Genomic DNA, 20,541 nt, shown 5'->3' with positions numbered 1-20,541 from the left:
TGAACTGAACTGTACAACCTGGACTAAACACATTCATCACTCATCTCGATCCACTCCATCACCATTTATATATTTATTATTATTTATACTATATTCAGTACAATGTTTATATTCAGTACAATGTTTACATGCTGTTTTTGCACCTTTTATACTACAGTATAATGTTTACATGCTGTCTTTGCACCTCCTTGCTGCTGTTTTTGCACTACATTGCTCTTTCTGTTTGTATTTTCTCCTGGGTATAGTTTTTACATTCACCTCACACAGTACTGTATATGTAAGTATACAGTAGGTTTACTAGTCGGCGCTATACTTGGTTTTTGTCTTTTGTCTTGTCTTGTGTTGTCTGTCTGCACTCTGTCTGTCTGTACTGTTCTTTTGTTTGCACTGTTTGCACCAGGCTGCACTCGATGCACTTTATGTTGTTTTGTTGTTTTGTGTAGCACCAGGGTTCCGGAGGAACGTTGTTTCGTTTTACTGTGTACTGTGTACCACTGTGTATAGTAAAAATGACAATAAAAGCCACTTGACTTGACTTGACTTGACTTGTAGTTTGGTTGGCAGTAGCACAGCAGACATCAGACAATTTTAATATAAACACATTTCAAGGTAGTATCCATTAAATCTTGAAAACGATTAACGATATTACTAGAAAGAAATACTGTGCACTTGTTGCAATGGTACCGGTCAGGAGGTGGGATAATTAGGCAGCAATTCTCACAGTTGGGGTGTTGGAAGCTATTCCCTAAAGCGGTGTCCTCTTTTAGCACAATAATGTGCCCTGTTACACTGTAATAATTGTTTTAGGACAAAACAGTTTAGGGTTTTGATTTGGTCTCCAAATCTCAATCTGATCAAGCATCTTTAGGATGTACTGGACAAATATGCCTGATCTGAACTCTTCAACATCTTGGTGCCAGATTCCACTGCACACCTTCAGAGGTGTTGTGCAGTTCAGGGCTTGATGAGATGGAACTGTTCTGGTAGTACAGTAAAGAACCTACATAATACTACGCAGGTGGGTTTGATGTTTTGGTTGATATGTACACACTGGTGCGGTATACCATATTTAAAAACACTTTCCTCCTTCACCAGGTAAAGACAAAAATAATCAGAAACATCTAGGAAAAACTCAACAAGTCTCACACAAACTCCTATAAATATGCCATCTCTTTATTGGTAATGAAATTGCCAACAATTATTCTTGCATTTATGGGAAATGAAATTCTTACCAAGCAAACAAAGTAGCGACAGACACAAGGCGGCATTAAGTGATGTGATAAAAGCCTTGCGACAAATACTGGGCTTAATTGACAAAGGAGCAAAATACACAAACATTTCAGGGTCATAATGGGAAACTGTATAAAAAAAAAAAAAACTGACATGGTGTAACTCAAAGTCTAAAATTCTTATTATTTTTTAAATTTAAGTCTAACCAGTGAAATCACCACTTGCCATTTTTCCTCGCTTGGACACTTTATGGTGTATTGAACACACAGACTGTGTGAGGTGTCAACGCCGCTGACACCGTAATTCACACAAAGACCGACTGAAACCGAGCCTGCAAAACTGGCACTACGCCTTAACCCAAACGTGTTTACGTTGCTATTAATCCATCAAAGCCAGCAGGAGCCGATTAGCACTTAATAATATCTATGCTAACACTCGTTTACTTTCACACCTTCTTGGCCATGTTAGCAATTTTGGGTGACATTCATCTAAAGCTGCTCCATGCTTCAGAGAAAAACTAAACAGGTGGATCAGATACAACAGGCACGTTTGGAATAGTGTGTAAATGTTTCTCTAACGGTCACTGTTAAAAACAGTGGTAATAGTTTCAGTTTCTCACAGAAAAACTTTTCTTCCTCGTCTTTTTTTTTATTTATTATTTTGTCTCCACCACTCATAAAGGAGAAGATGAAGGAAAAACAGGGATGTCTTGACCGTGCACACACCCACACTTATGTTTTAGTTTATTTGTGTGTGTGTGTGTGTGTGTGTGTGTGTGTGTGTGTGTGTGGTCTCAGCATGTAGGTCAGTTTGAAAGTCAGTGTTTTCTCAGATGATTTCAAAAGTCTTCTTCAGCTCCATGATTAGCTGCCAGTCTGACTTCTGCATCTCGTCTCTGAACCAGTTCTTCAGCGCGTCGATAGACTGGCGAGTAATCTGTGGATAAGTAAGAAAGTAAACAAGCAAATAAATAAATTACTCAGTTTTTCTGACTCTCTATTGACCTGAACAATACATTTGACTAAAGATCAAGACCTGTATTGTCCCAATAGAAATCCAACCCCTCTGATATCACCAAATGACATCTAATCAACATGGCTGCTTACAGCACAAACAGTACACAAGTGAATGAGCTCATTTTCTATATTCGTGAGTATTTGTTTTGGACCAGAATTTTTCTAGTTCAAATAAACTTATGATTAAAACAATATAAACATAATCCCATTTATAGTACAATATAGTAATATTGTACTATAAAGTTGATGCCTAATACATCTATTCAGGCTATAAGTTACATAGCCATGTTTGTTAGATCAATTCAAGTAAACCTTTTAGTGTCATGCCGACAGTCAATACAGATGATTTGTGTGAGAGTGCACAGAAACTGTCCATTTAAAAATAAATACTGTACATAAACACTAAACATTTCAGCAGCAATTAGTTACCATCGAATGAGGGACATAAAGCTAGTCCTCATTTTTTTAAAAGTCTTTCCAAATTCTAATTTACTTATAATTTACATATTTTAATTTTAAATACACATTTTTGCTGCTTAAAAATATAGTATTTATAAAGCAAAAATATGATGTGTTCAATTACAAATGGAGATCTATATTAGTGGGTTTTCCCCCTATTGCCTATATCATGTATGATATGACAGGTAAATTAAAAGGTCACAACGAGCTAACATTGGCCTGCTGGACAGAGTATGGACATCTCTGCTTTAAATCAACGAGCAAAGAGACCGATTTGCCTAATATAAAAGCCTGAATATATAATGTGATGTTTTGGGGAGGTACATTTTTATGACTTTTTTTGTTAGCTTAAAGCACACAGGCTGAAAACTAAAGCATAGAAGTTGATGTCTTAGTGACATCACCTCTGTAACTAGCATGTTTACAGTAAGTAACATGGAGTCATGATTTTAGCAGCGAGCTACATCTGAAATAAAATTTAAGCGATTCCATGTGCGAGATGGTTTTTACTCAATGTCAATCTAACCAGCCAGTGTCACACATTATGTAAACACAGTCTCACCTTGCTAACTATGAAATCTACAGCCTCGAAATGTCGGCCGTACATCTTGGGCGACTCTCCAGGAATCGGCTCAATCTTCACACAGATCTCCTGCCCTTTCTTTGCAGTGTCCACTGACTTATGATTCACCTCAATACCGGTAACGATACCAATATCCACAAACTAAACAAAGAATACAAAAGTCATAGACATTAGTTAATGGAATAGAACTGTTATAATAGAAATAGTGTGTTAATAAAACCATGCACACTAACCGCTTTGCTGGGTACACACACTGGGGTGCCCGTCCTCAGCACACCTGCCTCCACTATCACCCCCATGACTATTGGGTCTCTGGAATTGAAGATGTACTGAGGCAGAATGCGCAGCTTACAAGGAAACACTGCTATGTGCCTAATGAAAAGACAAAATGAGTAAAAGACATGGATGAGGTTTAGGTTATAATTAGTCATATTTACCATCTTTCCTTACTTTCCTTACAGTAGAGATTATTTGAAATGTCAGGTAATAGCCACCAAGCAACCAAGCTTTAAAATACAGTCATTTTATCTCCATCTTAATTCTTAGTAAAGCTCGACCGATTTTACCGATACCTAGATTGGATTGTACTTGGGTAATTAATCGTTTATCGGCAATCAATTTTAAAATGGATACTGGACATAAAAATTAATTAAAATAAAAAAAATAAAAAAAACTTCATGTAAAATAGTTCTAAAATTACAAAAAAACAAAAAAAACAAATCATGAAAATGTGCTAAATTAAATAAATATGAATAAAATGTTAAGAAAAATAAAAAGCATGCATTCAAATTGAAACTAAAAATATCACTCCAAATAAATAAAAACAATTGCATCCAAACAATAAATAAATAAATGAATAAATAAATAAACAGCACATGGTGTTAGTGATTCGTCTCTAAAGGGCGCTCTTGCACTGTATAATGACAGCGTACCCTCTCAGCCGCTGCAATAACATATGCAACCCGGAAAAACTATAGGGATGGATTTTTGATGCTATCTGATTGTTCCAGCTATCGGTGCGGATTAATCATCAAAACTAATGAATCGGTCAACCTGTATGGCGTACTTAACTTTTAATTAAAATACTAAATAGTTAAACTAAACCATATTCCGGAGATTTGATTACAATGATCAGATTTTATTTTAATCCCTTAATCAGATAAATCCCTTTTGTAATAATCTACAAAACAAAGACCACATACTTGAACTCCTCCTGCTTTTGCTTCTTGTAGTCTTCCCTGTATTTGGTGAAGGCATCGAACAGATGATAAATAATTTCGGCGCTGAAGATCCGCACACCGAGACTGTCGGCCATCTCCTGAGAGTCTCGCTCAATCTTCACATCAAACGCCAGGATCACTGCATATCTGCAGGAAGAAGAGTGTAACAGTTCATGACTTTTCAAAAAAGATTCCATTAAGCCATTGTGTGGAAAATATTCAGCATTATTCGTAAAGAAAAAATGTTTACAGAGACGTAATGCAAACACTTACTGTGGGTCGTGCTCCAGCATTGTAGATGCCCTCATTACATCTTTCTTGTGAACGGGACCAATATTAATGCCAGCGTACTAAGAAGAACAGGGAAAAATTAATCAAGAAATAAAATCACTGGACGCAATTTTGGTGAAGTCTACAGAACAGTACACAACACAGCCTTGTGTATACAAAAACGTGAAATCCTGGAGAAATAGCTTAACATTAAGCAGTAAAAATAAATAAATAACAAAAAGTTAGTAAATTATTTAGATTCAGGATTGATCTTTGTACTTACGGGCACTTTAGAAGTGCGCAGAAATTCCAGCAGAGCTTCCAGTGAGCCCAGGGTGGATGCCTGTACATAAACACCTTTCTCCTCCAGCTTTATTGCATTCAGTGTCTGCTTCAGCTCCCTAATCAGTTCATCCTATAAGGACAGGCACAAAAACAAATATGCTGTTAAAGAAATTGCTGATAAAAGATAACATGCTAATACTTTAGAGGTCAGTATGGGCATTCTTATTGTATCAGACCATAAAAAAATGTATGAACTAAAAACACACTACAGTAATTGAAGGTTCTAATAGTAAAAATATGATTTGTAGTCTAGAATAAGTCTATCATCATTTAATCATTGTCAGTATTAATAAGATCCCAAAAAAATGCAGTGTTTTATTGGATAAAACAGTGAAATGAAGAAAGGAAAAAAAAAAAGTTCTCACCCTCAGTACAGGGATCTCGTCATCTTTATGAGCCACAAGCAACGGCAGGCCGGCCAGAGTTTTCTCCAGATCCTTCCCCAGGATCTTCACTCCCTGAGATGTATTCACCTCCTTGTGTTTCTCATACTGATTCTAAACATAGAATTTCATTAGGAAGTTGTTAGTACATTACAGCATTATAAACTTATAGCACATTATAGCCTGTAAACTGTGAAAAGTATGAACCAGACCTTAACACGAAGCTCCTTCAGAGGTGGTGGCAATAGCAGCCCTCTGATCTGAGTGACGATGGGCCCCTCTACACCTGGCACGATGATGGTCTCACCCTCACGCAAGCACCCGTTGATCAAGATCACGTCTATCGTTGTGCCCATACCAGGCAGAGCTTTGACCTACAACAGCAGGAGATATAATCTGTGTTATAGCTCTGGTGCTGGTTCCAAAAACCAAAAGTTATTTATCAATCTATACCTTGGACAAAATAAAAATTTCAACTCACCTCCATGACCTGTGCTCGGAGCTCGTCGCAGTGGGCCAGTCTACGTGCCAGCATGGTCTGTGTGAGATCTACCAGCAGGGCGATCAGGTTACCCATGCCATCGCCTGAATGAGCAGAGGTGGGCACCAGAGACACAAACGTGCGTGGGTCCTTATTCTCAAAGAACAAGGCTGCATTCAAACCCTGTGTTTATACACACAGACACAAAAAACAACATATAAATGATCTTTTCTTTAGTGTAAAATAGTGGTTTACTTTACACTTTTATCCAAATTGTAACTATGTGTATGTAAGTGATCAGATTAATGACATTCTGTTTAAAACAATATGGTGTTGAAAGTAAATGGGAAGAAGAAGAGAAGTGTGTACATACCTGCTGGGCGAACTCTAGAATGACAGCCTTGGCCCGCTCATCAAACTCATCCTTAGTGTTCTTCTTCTGCTTCTTTAGTGTAGCAACCACGTCTGTGTCTGGGCTTTTCTTCCAGTCATATAGACGGTCAATCTGAGAGACAGAAAAAGATAGAATCAAAATATTTGCCAAAAATTGCTTATCTGATCTCGTGATCTCATATGCGATCCCCAAAGTCCCACCTTGTTAAGAGCAACAATAAAGGGGCACTTCTTTTCCTTCAGCAGGTTAATAGACTCGAGGGTTTGTGGTTCCAGTCCGTGCATTATGTCCACCACCAGGATCGCGATGTCACACAGAGAACTGCCTCTGTTTCTCAGATTACTGCAGAGATAGAAAGATGGCAGTGAGGGAAAAAAAAGGATGGTATGATGGAAAGGAAGAAAAACACACAAATGCAGGAAGCAAAAAAGCAGAACGATAGAAAGAAAGGAAGATCAGATGCAGAGTAACCTCACACACAACAAAGGTTCTACTGGTGCTCACCTGAAAGACTCGTGTCCAGGGGTGTCGATAATCAGCATTCCTGGAATTCTGATATTTTCGTTGTCAAACTGAAGCAGAGACAAAAACAAATTTGAAACATTTGCTTTTAAAGTGTTCGAATAGTGCAGACTGTGTGTTAATGTGTAATGGGGTACTCACGTTTTTCACCATCCTGGTTTGCTCAGTGATTGTTTCCAAGGGAACGTTGGTGGCACCGATCTGTTGGGTGATTCCACCTGCTTCTCCGTCCTGTACGTGTGTGTGTCGCAGCTGGAGATACAAAACAGCAAAAGTGAGCTTCGATAAACACACCTTATAATCCAAAAATAGAATTGGCGGACACGGCATGTGCGGCACCCACACACATGCGCACACGCACACACACACACATACCTTGTCAAGGATTTTTGTCTTCCCTGTATCTACATGACCCAAGACACAGACCACAGGGGATCTCAGTTTGTCCAAGTTAATGTTCTTGAGGTTCTCCTGTCTCCGTTTCTGCAACACAGACAAAGATTTGTATCACTCTATGTATCCTAGGCTGCTGTTTGTGTTTTACTGATGTCACATTTGTGCATTTGTACCTCGATGCGTCTCTTGGCCTTGTCATACATCCTCTCCTCTTTGGTGCGATCATCGTCCGAATCGCTCTCACTACTCGACTCGGAGCTCTCGTCTTTCCGACTTTTCCCCTTTGCTGTCTGGCTGTCCTTCTCTTCCTCTTCATCCTCTTCCTCGCTCTCTTCCTCTTCATCCACCTCTTCGTCCTCCTCATCCTCGTCCTCCTCCTCTTCTTCACTGCCGTTCTCCTGGTCGGCAGGAGCAGAACATTTGTGGGATGGCGAAGAGGCTGCTGTCTCCTTTACTTCGATGTGAACCTTCTTCAACTCTGTGTGTGTGAGAGAGAGAGAGAGAGAGAGAGAGAGAGAGAGAGAGAGAGAGAGAGAGAGAACAGTAACATTAATCTGAGTAGGAGTACAAGTTGGCAAATTTAGTTTTACTCACCTACCCCCTTATCATCACTATACATTCTAAAAGCTGAGAAAACCGTTTAGAATGGGCATGACGATTATCTTACCTCTTTCTTCATCACTGGCCATGGCCTCCCAGTCATCCAGGTCTGCACTGTCAGCATTAGCTTCAGTCTCTGCTGAAATAAATGGCAAATGTTCACAACCCGCCCTCAACAGTGCATGCATAAGCTCAGAGGCAAACAATATAAGTGTTCAAAATTACCTGGTTCCGCTTTGGAAGCGTTCACATCCATCTCCATGACGATCGGCTCAGCCACTTCTGACGTGGGTGAAGCAACTTCTGAGGTCTCTGGAAGAGCACAGAGAAATAATCAGCTCTATTCTCTAAGAGAGAAGTAAGTTTTAAAAAACACAACAGTTTTTAGAAAGCGTTACCTTCAGAAATGTGTGCTGTTGGCTTCTTTTTTCTTTTGTCACCGTAAACAGGCTTCTTCTTTGGCATTGAGTCTTTGGATGGCACTTCAACACCTTGAACAATAAGCATGAAGAAGCATTAACACGCTTATTACACCAAAGAAAAAAAAAAGGAAAAAAGCACGCAAAAATATTTGTATAAAACCAGGAATGTTGCCGAGATGCTTCTTTTAATTATTACTAAAGAATTATTATTATTTGAATAACATTTCAATAACCAAGTCCAAGATACACTATACTGCCAAAAGTATTCGCTCGTCTGCCTTCACATCCAAATGAACTGGAGTAACATCCGACTCTTAATCCATAGGATTAAATATGATGTGGGTCCACCCTTTGCAGCTATTACAGCATCAACTCTTCTGAGAAGGCTTTCCACAAGGTTTAGAAGTGTGTTAATGAGAAATTTTAAATTTTTGGATGCAGCTGCTCGACCATGAAAAGCCAGTCTATGAAGCTCTCTACGCACTGTTCTTGAGCTGAACTTAAGGACACATGAAATGTGGAGGTCTGTAGCTACTGACACTGTAGAAAGTTGGTGACCTGTGTACTACGCATCCCAGCATCCGCTGACCCGCTTTGATTTTACGTGGCCTAACAATTCGTGGCTGACCACTAACAGTTTACTGTGGAATATTTAGCAGTTAGGAAATTTCACGACTGGACTTATTTTCACAGGTGGCATCCTGTCACCGCACCAAGCTGGAATTCACTGAGCTCTTGAGAGCGACCCAATCTTGCCCAGGTGCTTGATTTTATGTATAAAATCAAGCACCTGGGCATGCAGTCCGCTTCTACAAACATTTGTGAAAGATTGGGTCGCACACACGTGTATACACGTGTAACTATGAAAGTGATTGGAACACCTGAATTAAATGATTTGGATGGGTGAGTGAATACATTTGGCAATATAATGTAGCTTCCACTAAATTGGACCAGCACATCTGAACTCATTAGAGGAACACAGCTATGAAAAACCCAGTTTTCATGCAAACACTTGATTTCAACGGCAATACATTCAATATGCTCCAGATAATACTATCATTCAACAACTTAAATATTGCTTTTCCTCTCTCACCCTGGGCCTGCAGTGCACGGAGTGTGGCCTCAGCTCTGGCTCGAGCCTCTTTCTGAGACTTGGTCAGGAGCTTGCCCTCTTTCTTTAGCCTCTCCTTCCTTTCCTTGTCCTTCTGCTTCTTTTTCTCCTTCCTCTCTGCTTCCAGTCGTTCCTGTGGGAGAGAGAATATTTTGCCAGTGGAGGTTAATATCTATGACTGATGTATAGTATAAATATCTGCAAGGCTTCCAGAGTTATGTGATACACAGACACACACACACAAATATATAAATATATTTATTAGATAGATAGATAGATAGATAGATAGATAGATAGATAGATAGATAGATAGATAGATAGATAGATAGATAGATAGATAGATAGATAGATAGATAATCCAGTCTTCTCAAAAAAATAATAAAAAAATAATAAATACAAATAAATAAAAACCTTAGCCTTTCCAAAGTTATAGGAATGGACTTGTGTTTGACTGACCTGCTCGAGCCTCTGTGCCTCCAGTTCTGCCAGGCGTCTCTCCCTTTCCTCTTCCTCCCTCTTGGCTCGCTCTTCCTCCTCCTTCATTCGAGCGAGGGCCTCCTGCATGGCCTTTACTGTGGCTTTGCTAGGTCCTTTCTTTTTTTCCTTTTCTTCCTTTTCTCCTTTCTTCTTCTTCTTGTCTTTTTTCTTCTTCTCACCTTCACCTTCATCTGTGGGGGAAAAAAATAAATTTTTACAAATAATTAGTCTTAATATGTAGTGCTAATAACTGTGATGAAAGTCAAATATTTTCAAAATGTCTAATGCTTTGTGAGTAATCTTTATAAAAGACCGTACCTTCGCCCTGGTCTTCAGCCCCGTCTTGCTCCTCCACCTCAGTCTTTTTAGTCTCTGTGGATGGAGCAGCTGCAGCTTTGCCAGCAGGCTTGGCTGTGTCCTTCTTAGTGGCCTCTTCCTCCTTCTCCTTTTTCGCTTTCATCTTTGCTCTTTCTTCTTCCTTCTTCTTTTTATCTCGCTCCTTTTTCTCTGCCTTCTTCTGCGCTGCCGTCTTCATCTTGAAAGTGCCGTCGTCCTCTGCGTCATCGTTGTCACTCTCAGCCTTTGCTTTCACCTTCTTTTTCTGTTTGCGTGACGCCTGAGAACTGTCATCTGACTGCTCGTCGTTATTTCCACCGGCCTTTTTTGCACGGCCATCCTCATCGTCATCTTCAGAGTCCGACACGCCCTTCCGCCCCCCCTTCTTGTTGGCCTTGGCTTTGCGTCGTGATTGTGACTCGTCATCAGACTCTGAAGCAGCAGGAGCAGCAGCGGGAGCCGGCGCTGCCTTTTTGCCTTTCGTCCTGCTCTCGTTCTCCATGTCGTCTTTACCCTCAGCTTCTTCACCCTCATCGTCTTCGTTCTTGCCCTTCTTGGCCTTCTTCTTGTCTGCCTTGGTGGGTGCTGGCTCCACCTCGGGTTCTTCTATGGAGTTCGTTTTCTGAACACAGAGACGATGAGCTTATTAAAAACAAGCCTGTGGCTTTCTGATTAGCTAGAAGAGTTCAACTGATTATGTAGAACAATCAATATAACTAATCAGCTAAGCTGTGCTTCCTTTAGGCTTAAATATTATGTAATGAGGACATATGGCTGCACCACTGGAAGCTGATTTTAGCATATCCTGTAACATCAGACATCAGCATGTCACCTTCAAGGCATGTTATACAATCTGGTAGTTACCTTTGCTGGTTCTTTGTCTTTTTTACCACCCTGCACTTCAAGGGATAATTCCTCCAGTTCTTTCAGAATGTCATCCTCACTGCAAAACACCAAATTTAACCATCAGCACATTCAACTAACACTTCACTCTGGTTCGGCTACGTTCAAACAACAGATCCGACATACAGAATCCTTCTCTTCAGATCAATTAAAACATATGAGAAAATATTTACATGAATTCTGATCTACTTGCTTAGAAAGATGTTACAGTGCCATGTATCTGATTTAACTAGCACACTTTGATCTTTTTTTTTTTTTTTTTAGATTTAAAAATGTCGCATATGCCAGGCAGAGTCCAAAAAAAAAAAAAAAAAAAAAAAAAAAAAAAAAATTTTAAAAAAACTTGTGCCACATTTAAAGAAAAAGATAAGACTTGGGCTCTTTTGGACTGCTGTGTGAACGTAACCATAGTGACGGAGCAGAAAAGCAGATACACTTACTCAAAGTCATCTTTCTTTGCTCCTTTCTTCTTCTTGCCCTTGCCTTTGCTCAGTTCTTTTGCTGCACTGGCTCCCTCGATCTCGGCTGCTAAGGCGTCAATGTCAACAGCCTCGTCTTTGGCCCTATAGACAAAAAAAAAAAACAAAGCTAATTAATCGTCATTTGTTCTCTACAGACTGTTCATTTGGAATTTCACTCATCATTTAATTATTTAATTATATCATTTATTTATATGCAAATTGAAAGCAAATAAAAAAAGGTGGCATTGAATAATAAATATATATATTTATCTACAAAGATTTAATAAAAAATGTAAAATGCTGTTGATACTCTGACATGATCACAATCATTTAGGATATCAATTTGCATTTCATAAAATAAACAACAATGACGACATGTACCGCAGCACGCAATTTATTTTCCTATAACAACATGAATCCACTATTTTGCGCTCTGAAGCCAATAAAACAAAAATCACAGTGTCAAGTTACTAAGAAACCTATAAGCATGAACTCCCAAGTCTCTGGAGACTCCTTCCACGAGTATGAAACGTTCACCTCATCCACAATTACACTTTTCCCTGTTTACTACAAGCACGTTTTTGAATAATGTTTTTGAACCAGTGTTTTTTTTTTATTATAAATAAACCAACTGTTTTAATTAGCGCCTATCAGAGCTGCTGTCTATCGGTCTATCAACAGCTTCTGACTAAGTTCTGCGTTATAAATCGTTTTAATTCACCTGACGAACATGCGGCACATTACATCCTTAAATCGCAATAAAAGATGAATCGAGGTTTAGACCTTTATTTAGCATTAAACTAGTAAAGCTTAGGTGTCAACGTATAGGTTCTTACCTACAGCTGCTCCGACAAAAATAAGGAAAAGACACCCAGAGCCCTTTATATACAGGAGCCTTACACAAAGTTGCATCAGCAATGGAAAACACCTAACAGAGACGAGGAAGTCACGAGACGGGAACGAGACAGGGCAGGACCCAAACACACACAAACACACATACAAAACTGCTGTTCTCAGCACACAGATACTGGATGATGAAATGGATGGATAATGGATGGATGGATAGATAGATGGATTGCAGAGTACTGATGGAAAAATAAATCTGTGCTGTACATACACAGTATATTTACTCCATTAAGCAGCAAAAAACATCATCCTTCTAAAGAAACACAAGAAAATCCACCCCTTAAGGACATGACAAGAAGGCCAAAGGATTTGTGATACTCAAAGTTGGATACCTAACTGATTTCTTTTGTTCATTTGTTTGAATAGAGAAATAGTGATATTATATGGGATTTAATGGTTGCATGACTATACTTGGAGATTAACTCTTTAATAGACAGGCTATTCTTGTGCAGAAAATCAAGCAATAAGTCATGAGACTGCATTTTCAAGCACTGTATATTCCAGAGTGTGTGAATTAGGTCCATCTTTTTACAGTTTAATAAAAATAAGGACAATGCTCAGAGGAATGATCTATCTCCCAGTTTAGCCCTTCGTCCAAAACCGTGCAAATGAAACGATATTTTTAGCTCCACGAGCACATAAACTAAGTTGCTTTTGACTCAATCTTACACAATCAGTAAGCTCAGTGGCTGAGCTTTTTATTTATACAATTGGAAAATATACATTTTCCAATTAAGTATGTAGTTTGCATGTATATATATATATTTTTTTTTTGGGGGGAGATCAGTATTGGCATTTACTCCAAGTATTTAATACATAACACCAAAATCTAATCTCTCAATATTTTATATGACTTCATCAACTGTGCGCACCCGCACACACACACACACACACACACACACACACACACACACACAGAGGCAGGAGGCTTCTGTGTAATTCTGTCAAGTGTGTACAATAAAAAGGTTGTTACTCTTTTGTCCAAACATAAACCTACTAAACTAATTGTTTATTCATTTGATCTTGTGTCATTTGATTGGACGAGGTGTACCCAAGTCTGTTTATTCAATATATTTTAGAACCTTTTTAGGGGCAATTCTAATTAAATCTAATCTAGGCTCTGTGCTCTAAGCTCAGCTTAGTGGTTAAGGCATTAGATTCTAGATCGAAGGGTCATGGGTTCAAATCCCAGCACCACCAAGCTGTTACTGCTGGGCCCTTGATCAAGGCCCTTAATCCTCAACTACTCAGTTGTAAGTCGCTCTGGATAAGAGAATCTGCTAAATGCTATAAATGTAAATCTTTCAGAGCAGATGTCCCACACTCACAGCTGCTTTTGGTCAACTCACCACCCGTGTGTAAACCCTGACACATGTGAGCCAGCATGATTTTCCAGATTGTTCCAATGACCAATCACTGCCTAGAATTGATCCCAACAACCAATCACCATCCAACATTGTTTGTCCCACTTGTGCACTTCTTTAAAAACTATTTGTTTTACTATATTTACAAATATCAACTGTGTTTTTTCTCATATTTGTGTTATTAACTGCAATTACAGTAAATACATAGTTAATGGTGCCATGACCAAAGATGACTGCTTTCTATAAAAATACATCATTATGTAACACTTCAATATGCAATGGACCACAAATTCTGGTAGATGCTGAACTTCATTTTGTTCCTATGTATGTGTACTATGCACTACTGTACTATCTATCTATCTATCTATCTATCTATCTATCTATCTACATATTTATCAGCACTGCACAATGCTGCTATTTGCACTTCTAGTAGATGCTGAACTGCATTTTGTTGCTGTGTACCTGTATGCAATGACTATAAAGTTGCATCCATCCCTGCAAAATCTATAAATATGCTAATCAGTCCATGATGCAATCAGGTGACTTCTGAGCATGTGGAAACAAGTTTCCTCTTAAACTCAGGAGCAGCAGTGACAGTGTCTGTGTTGAGATAAGGGGAAGATCACACGCCTACCGCCGAGAAATTATCATGAGGCTTTAGGATTGAAGTGTACATCCTCTCTCGGAGACGCAGAGGGCCAGCAGAGGGCCAGCAGAGGGCCAGCAGAGGGCCAGCAGAGGGCCAGCAGAGGGCCAGCAGAGGGCCAGCAGAGGGCCAGCAGAGGGCCAGCAGAGGGCCAGCAGAGGGCCAGCACGCAGCAGCGTGTTAATGTACAGACAACACAGCAGTACAATGAAAAGCGATGATGTTGCACATGTTCATGTTCCTCCGCACTGTCGGAGGAACATCAGGTGACCAGAGCAGATGCTTTTCCTCACTCATAATACACCTCTGACATATAACTTACACAATCCACAACTAACATTCATCTCTCTGCCACCATGAACAAACATCTCAAAGTCGGTATAACATTAGCTGGGTAAGACACACAGCAGGCCTGGTCACACAGGCTAAGCTAACTAGCTATCGCCACATGAAACCCCATGGCTCAGAACGAGAACCTTCTTTAACCATGTCCCCTACAGCTCTTACACGCCTTTCACTTCTACACCGAGTCCATCAACCTGAGGTCCTTTTCTAAACGTATACATTACCCGTCATCTCCTTTAGTTTTCTGTTTCTTTCCCATGGTTACTCTGTAGTAATTTCCCCGCTTAGCACTGCTCTATGTGGAGTCACCGCTTAGCGCATATGGTTGCTTGGAGCAGCATTGCGCATGCGCCGATTGAACTCCCACGAATGCCCAAATCGTTCCATGTTTGCTATCATCGTGCACTATGTAGGGTGGGAATGTCAGTGAGCGCAGCGAGAATAATAGTGCACTAGATGGTTAGTAGTGAGCGATTTGGAATTTGCCCGAAAATAATAGAGGTAAAGAGGTAAATTAATTACTGTATTTAAATAGATTTAAATCCTTTATTGATAAATAATAAATAAATACGTTCCATTAATACTAAAAAGATATCAAATATTGTTCGATAAATAATTAACGTTCATTATTCAAATATATATTTTTATAATCTATTGCTTATATAGAAATACTTCTACTACTAATAAATGTATTTAAAAGATTTAAAAAATTCATTAAATTAATCCTAATACATATACAATTTGTCATTTTCTATTTGTTAATTTGCTGCATCGTATTTTATTCCAAGTGTCAAGGATTTTATTTTGTAAAACTCTCTCTGCAGTATTTATTTCAGTTTACGAATGAGGGTGTTTTCACTCATAGGAATGATATCCCTGATATGTGATGTGGTTTTATATATATTTTGGAGTTTGGGTTTGTAATAGCTCTCCATGATCCTGCTGATCTTTCATTAAAATGGTGTCCATTTCAATAAATTAACTCCTGGATGTAAAACATTTGAGCTTTAAGACTGATGTCACAAATAAAATCACTGAGGTGGGGTGCAAACACTTTCATTATACACAACATATCATATTTATCCAGACACCCTGCCTCTGGATGGAGTTCTCATCAATAAGAGACCACTCTGTGCAGATTAACAGCCTAAAGATCCATGAGGTTACTGAGCAACACAAGAACTATGAGGATGGATTTGGACTTGGATTATTAATATCAACTGCTACAATGGCATAAGATTGCAATTTGCATCTACAGTTCTGCGTTTCAGTGCTCATCGCTGAACAGTACACCTCAACAATGATAAAACTATAATGAATCGATATTCATTATATTGATTTTTCCATTGCTGCTTATTAGGGATGAACTTCTAGGCACTAAATGTATCATTTCATGTTGTATAACGTCTTAATCTCGGTAAATGCTCTATACAAATTCAACTAAATTGAACTGCATATTTAATATATTCAGTATGCCTGGCCTTATTTCATTCTATTAACATCTGTCCCAGGTGTTTGGATACAAGTGTTAATAGTAAGTATTACACTTCGAAGCCATTCATTGAGTTGGGTACTTTGCACTGTTTCCATAAACACACCAGGTGCTTAGACATGGACCTTCACAGAAAACCTCAGCTCCTTTATTTACATTACTAATACAATGTTTTCACATAGACTTAGTGTTTTTTGGACATGCTGAGAACAGGAAGAATTTGTTCTCAGGAAAGCTGCCACAGCCACAACAAACTCATCCGGACAGAACCGAATGCCAGTCAAACTGGCACACAACTCTTTTACAAAGTCAGCAGGCAGCCACTCATGGGGTACGTCCAACAGGCAGGTTTCAACGACCCCATTCTTGATGCCCATCTCCAGTCCAATGTTGGTGCTCTCCACAGTTAAAGAGGTGCGAACGCTGAATTTCGGGGTCTTACCATAAACCCAATCCCAGTTTTGAAGATCAGCGGTCATCTTGTGAATGCCAGGCATTAGAACCTCTGATCCCGGGTCGACTGTGAGGACAGGAGTGTCAAGATCGAACTCATGATTATAACGAGAAGCAATGGCGTCCATGAGGGAATCAGGGTTGAGAGATGGGTCGTGATCTGAGAGATTTGCAACAGGAGAAGGGACACTGGGGGTGGCGTTGCTTTTAATGCCAGTGCATGAGCTTTGTAGGACCGCTGAGAGGACAGAGCGGTCTGCAGAACACAGCAGGGTGCAGTGATGATAGGCGCTTGTCCTCCCAAGCCTGGCTGCAGTCCCAGAGATTTTGTAACACCCGTTCAGGACAATGTCAAACCTCTCTGTAGCACAGACATCAACGTTCGGCCTGAGAGCCTTCAGTGCTCCAGTGACGACCCCGAGGTTCTTTTGGCGGTCGTATTTCTTCTTCGAGGTGAAGAAAGTCATGTTTATGTTGCCCAGATCGTGATACACGGTCCCACCACCGCTCCGCCGCCTCGCCACCGGGATGCCGGTCCTCCTCAGCAGCTCCACGTGACACTCCTGCCACGGGTTCTGGTGCCTCCCGATCACCACCGCCGGAGCGTTCCTCCATAAAAACAAGAGGTTCCGGCTCTGCAGATCGACACGATCATATATCCAATCCTCAAAAGCCAGATTCTGGAAAATGTCCGTGGAGGAAGACCTGAGGACGAGTCCCGCTTTACCGTCAAAACATGAGTGTAACGTGCTCACGTGTCGTGCGAGCCGGTCAAGGTCACGTGTTCGAAACGAGCCTCCAGTCCTCAGAAACATTTCAGGTTTTTTTTTCTCGATTTCTATTGAATTTAAAATGCCGACTGTCTGATGCACATGTGGATATTAGACTCGTTTGTATTTTGATAAACTGGATTTGAACTCGCTGTTTGAAGATACCCAATCAGACTCGAGTTTATCTGCTCAGGGGGCGGAGTCTCCGCGTTTTACATCCGGGGTCAGACAAGGGCATTTTCCCCATTTGTTTGTCTTTTTACTTTTTTTATGAAATTATGAGCAACTTATTAATATACAAATTAATTTGACTAATATTCTTCTTCTTCTTCTTCTTCTTCTTCTTCTTCTTCTTCTTCTTCTTCTTCTTCTTCTGCTTCTTTCGGCTTCTACCATTAGAGGTCGCCACAGCGGATCATCCCTGTCCTCTACATCTGCTTCTTTCATTCAACTACCTTCATGTCGTCCCTCACCACGTTCATAAACCTCCTCCTTGTTCTTCCTCCTTCCAGGCTGCTCCATCCTCAGCATTCTTCTACTGATATACCCCATGTCCCTCCTCTGCACATGTCCAAACCATCTCAATCTCACCTCCCTCACCTTGTCTCCAAAACGTCTTACATGAAGTAGAGAGAACCATGAGAACAGCCAGAGTAACATGAGATACTACTTTGGCCAATGAATAGTAAAATTATTCAATTTAATCACAAAGTGCAAATGACAAGCAAAAAAACAAATTAAGTTCAGGATCCAGGATTTTGATCTCAAAGAGCAAGGACTTAATTCAGCAGAAAGAAAGTCAGGCAGTTCCATTAAAGCAATCAAAAACACAATTAGTGCACAATCTATATGGATCCTCTCCTGCAACCTGTGGAACACTCATCATTTTCCAACTATCCACCACCAATATTTTCGAATAACTAGGTTCTTTCAATCTTATCTTCAATGCAATGAAGACTTAAAAGCTCAGTGTGGACTTCCAGAAATCAAACAGCAGGACACACCCCTGTCTACATCAAATGGAAGTGAAGTAGTGCAGGTCTTCAGCTTTAAGTTCTTGGGAGTCCACATCTCTGAGAATCTGTCCTGGTACCAAAACACTTCAGCTCTGGTTAAGAAGGCACAACAGCATCTATAATTCTTGAGGATACTTAAAAAAGTTAATCTGTCCCCTGTGATTTTAACCTGTTAGGATGCACTTCAACTTTTGGGACTTACAGCTGAAAACAATGTAGCTTTTACTGCTGCATCACTGAGAGCATCCTAACTAACTCCATCACAGTGTGCTTTGGCAGCTCCACAATGTGTGAATGCAAAGCTTTGCAAAGGGTGGTTAAAACTGCTCGACGCATCACTGGCACCCAACTGCCTGCCATTGAGACAGGCAGTTGGGTGCCAGTGATGCGTCGAGCAGTTTATTTCGCTTTTTGCACATTCTTCACATGCCATAGCTTTATTACTATGTACTTGTACTTTCAACAGTTTCTGCAAATATATATATACATTTATATATATATATATATATATATATATATATATATATATATATATATATATATATATATATATATAATACAATATTTTTTCATACAATCACATTATTGTATTATTCATTAATAGTGATAAATAAAGCATTTATGTCCATTACTTCACATTTTCTGTTAAAAATGTTCTTACCTTTTCCAGTATGACGATGCCGCTTTGCACAAAACCAGGTCCATGTCGATATGCTTTACATCGGTTGGAGTAGAACAACTTGAGTAAACTTCTACAGATCCCTGACTTCAATCCTATATGTTCACCTTTGTGATGAAGTAGAACACTGACTTTACTAACGGCGTTTGATGAATGAGCATAAATCTCGACAATTACACTCCAAAATCAAGTGGAAAGTCTTTCCAGAAAGTTGGATGCTACTCGAACAGAGATCTAAACAACTTGGAGTGAGATGTAAACAAAAAAAACCTAGGAGTTTTATTTCGCAACTGTCCTTTATGACGTCACCGCTTGCGTTGCGGGGGCGGTGGGGGATTAAACATCTATTAAACATCTACTCAGAATCAACTTTTCTCTTCACCACTGTGAGGCGCTGTTTCACAATAACCTTACAATAAGGTTAAATACATCAACAGAATCTCGACTTGATTGACGCTGGAATGTTCCCAGGTAGTCTAGTGTTCGGTAAGACAGTTGAAGCGCTGCATTATGGGATCTGTAGTTTGTGTTATCAGAGCTTCATATCGCCGGGCCATTAATAACAATAATAATAGATCTTTATAAAATCTTCTGTGAGTTTGACACCCCTGATTTAGAGTGTCGGATGCGCGCTTATTACACGGTTTTCTTATAGAAGCTACTTGTGTGTGTGTGTGTGCAGGGAGATGGAAGGGCAGGGTCTCACATGATCAAGTATATAGTGTTTGATAGCAACAGATTTTCTATAGCGCTTTTCACAACAGACATTGTCTCAAAGCAGCTTTACAGAATTGAACAGTTAAGGTGAATGGTGTGTATTTATCCCTGATGAGCAGCTGATGAGCAGCCTATTTGTGATTTACATGGGTAAGGAAACTTACTTTGCTTTCAGGATATTCCAAATGTACACACTTTCTCAGACCAAAACATATGGACATTAAAAGTGACAGATCCTGAATAATAAACAATCGTTGAACACATTTCACATTGCATTAAATAAAAGGAACTATAAATATAAAATTAAATTAAAACCATATTAGACAAGATAAAAAGATTAGAATTAGTACAAATATATTTAAATGTGCAAATGGGAAAGACAAATTGTATGTAATGTAAAGAAGTGTGACCATAACAAACCAAAAAACAGTAACAGTAACAATAAAAGGTGCTGTGTGCAAATGCAAAATTGGAAAAACAAAACTGAGCATAAGAGACAGCCCTGTTTCAGCATCGACTGATGTATACATGCTGCAAAGTGGGA

General features: G+C 39.5%; 2 protein-coding genes across 4 annotated transcripts; both read right to left on the bottom strand.

Moving 5' to 3' along the window:
• Positions 1 to 1,152: 1,152 nt before the first annotated feature.
• On the bottom strand, positions 1,153 to 19,512 carry eif5b (eukaryotic translation initiation factor 5B). Of its 3 annotated transcripts, none has more exons than XM_046837089.1 (24): positions 19,263 to 19,512; positions 11,589 to 11,711; positions 11,110 to 11,188; positions 10,228 to 10,867; positions 9,889 to 10,100; positions 9,415 to 9,565; positions 8,298 to 8,390; positions 8,125 to 8,211; positions 7,967 to 8,035; positions 7,473 to 7,777; positions 7,279 to 7,386; positions 7,045 to 7,155; positions 6,886 to 6,953; positions 6,582 to 6,723; positions 6,361 to 6,492; positions 5,988 to 6,170; positions 5,719 to 5,880; positions 5,489 to 5,620; positions 5,062 to 5,193; positions 4,782 to 4,858; positions 4,491 to 4,655; positions 3,522 to 3,660; positions 3,268 to 3,429; positions 1,153 to 2,166 (listed from the first exon to the last, which is right to left on the bottom strand). In XM_046837089.1, exons 1-24 carry the CDS (start codon positions 19,304 to 19,306, stop codon positions 2,059 to 2,061), a joined length of 3,624 nt encoding a protein of 1,207 aa, XP_046693045.1. In that variant the 5' UTR covers positions 19,307 to 19,512; the 3' UTR covers positions 1,153 to 2,058. The 3 variants fall into 3 exon arrangements, with proteins under 3 accessions (XP_046693045.1, XP_046693044.1, XP_046693046.1); XM_046837088.1 differs by having other exon boundaries at positions 7,967 to 8,038; positions 19,263 to 19,511; XM_046837090.1 differs by lacking the exon at positions 19,263 to 19,512 and adding an exon at positions 15,095 to 15,231 and having other exon boundaries at positions 7,967 to 8,038.
• Positions 16,489 to 17,829, bottom strand: lipt1 (lipoyltransferase 1). The gene has a single exon (XM_046837094.1). The coding sequence runs from the start codon at positions 17,628 to 17,630 to the stop codon at positions 16,515 to 16,517; it is 1,116 nt and encodes a 371-aa protein (XP_046693050.1). The 5' UTR covers positions 17,631 to 17,829; the 3' UTR covers positions 16,489 to 16,514.
• Positions 19,513 to 20,541: the final 1,029 nt, after the last annotated feature.

Source organism: Silurus meridionalis, chromosome 24 (genome assembly GCF_014805685.1).
Source record: "Silurus meridionalis isolate SWU-2019-XX chromosome 24, ASM1480568v1, whole genome shotgun sequence".
NCBI classification, from domain to species: Eukaryota; Metazoa; Chordata; class Actinopteri; order Siluriformes; family Siluridae; genus Silurus; species Silurus meridionalis.
This window is presented reverse-complemented; position numbering and strand designations above follow the sequence as displayed.

Coding starts and splice junctions, on each gene's coding strand:
- lipt1 (XM_046837094.1), bottom strand. CDS start 17,630: ATGTTTCTGAGGACTGGAGGCTCGTTTCGAACACGTGACCTTGACCGG.
- eif5b (XM_046837088.1), bottom strand. CDS start 19,306: ATGGACCTGGTTTTGTGCAAAGCGGCATCGTCATACTGGAAAAG. Junction 10,101..10,227: donor GGCTGAAGACCAGGGCGAAG/GTACGGTCTTTT, acceptor TTTCCCCCACAG/ATGAAGGTGAAGGTGAGAAG. Junction 4,656..4,781: donor ATGCTGGAGCACGACCCACA/GTAAGTGTTTGC, acceptor TTCTTCCTGCAG/ATATGCAGTGATCCTGGCGT.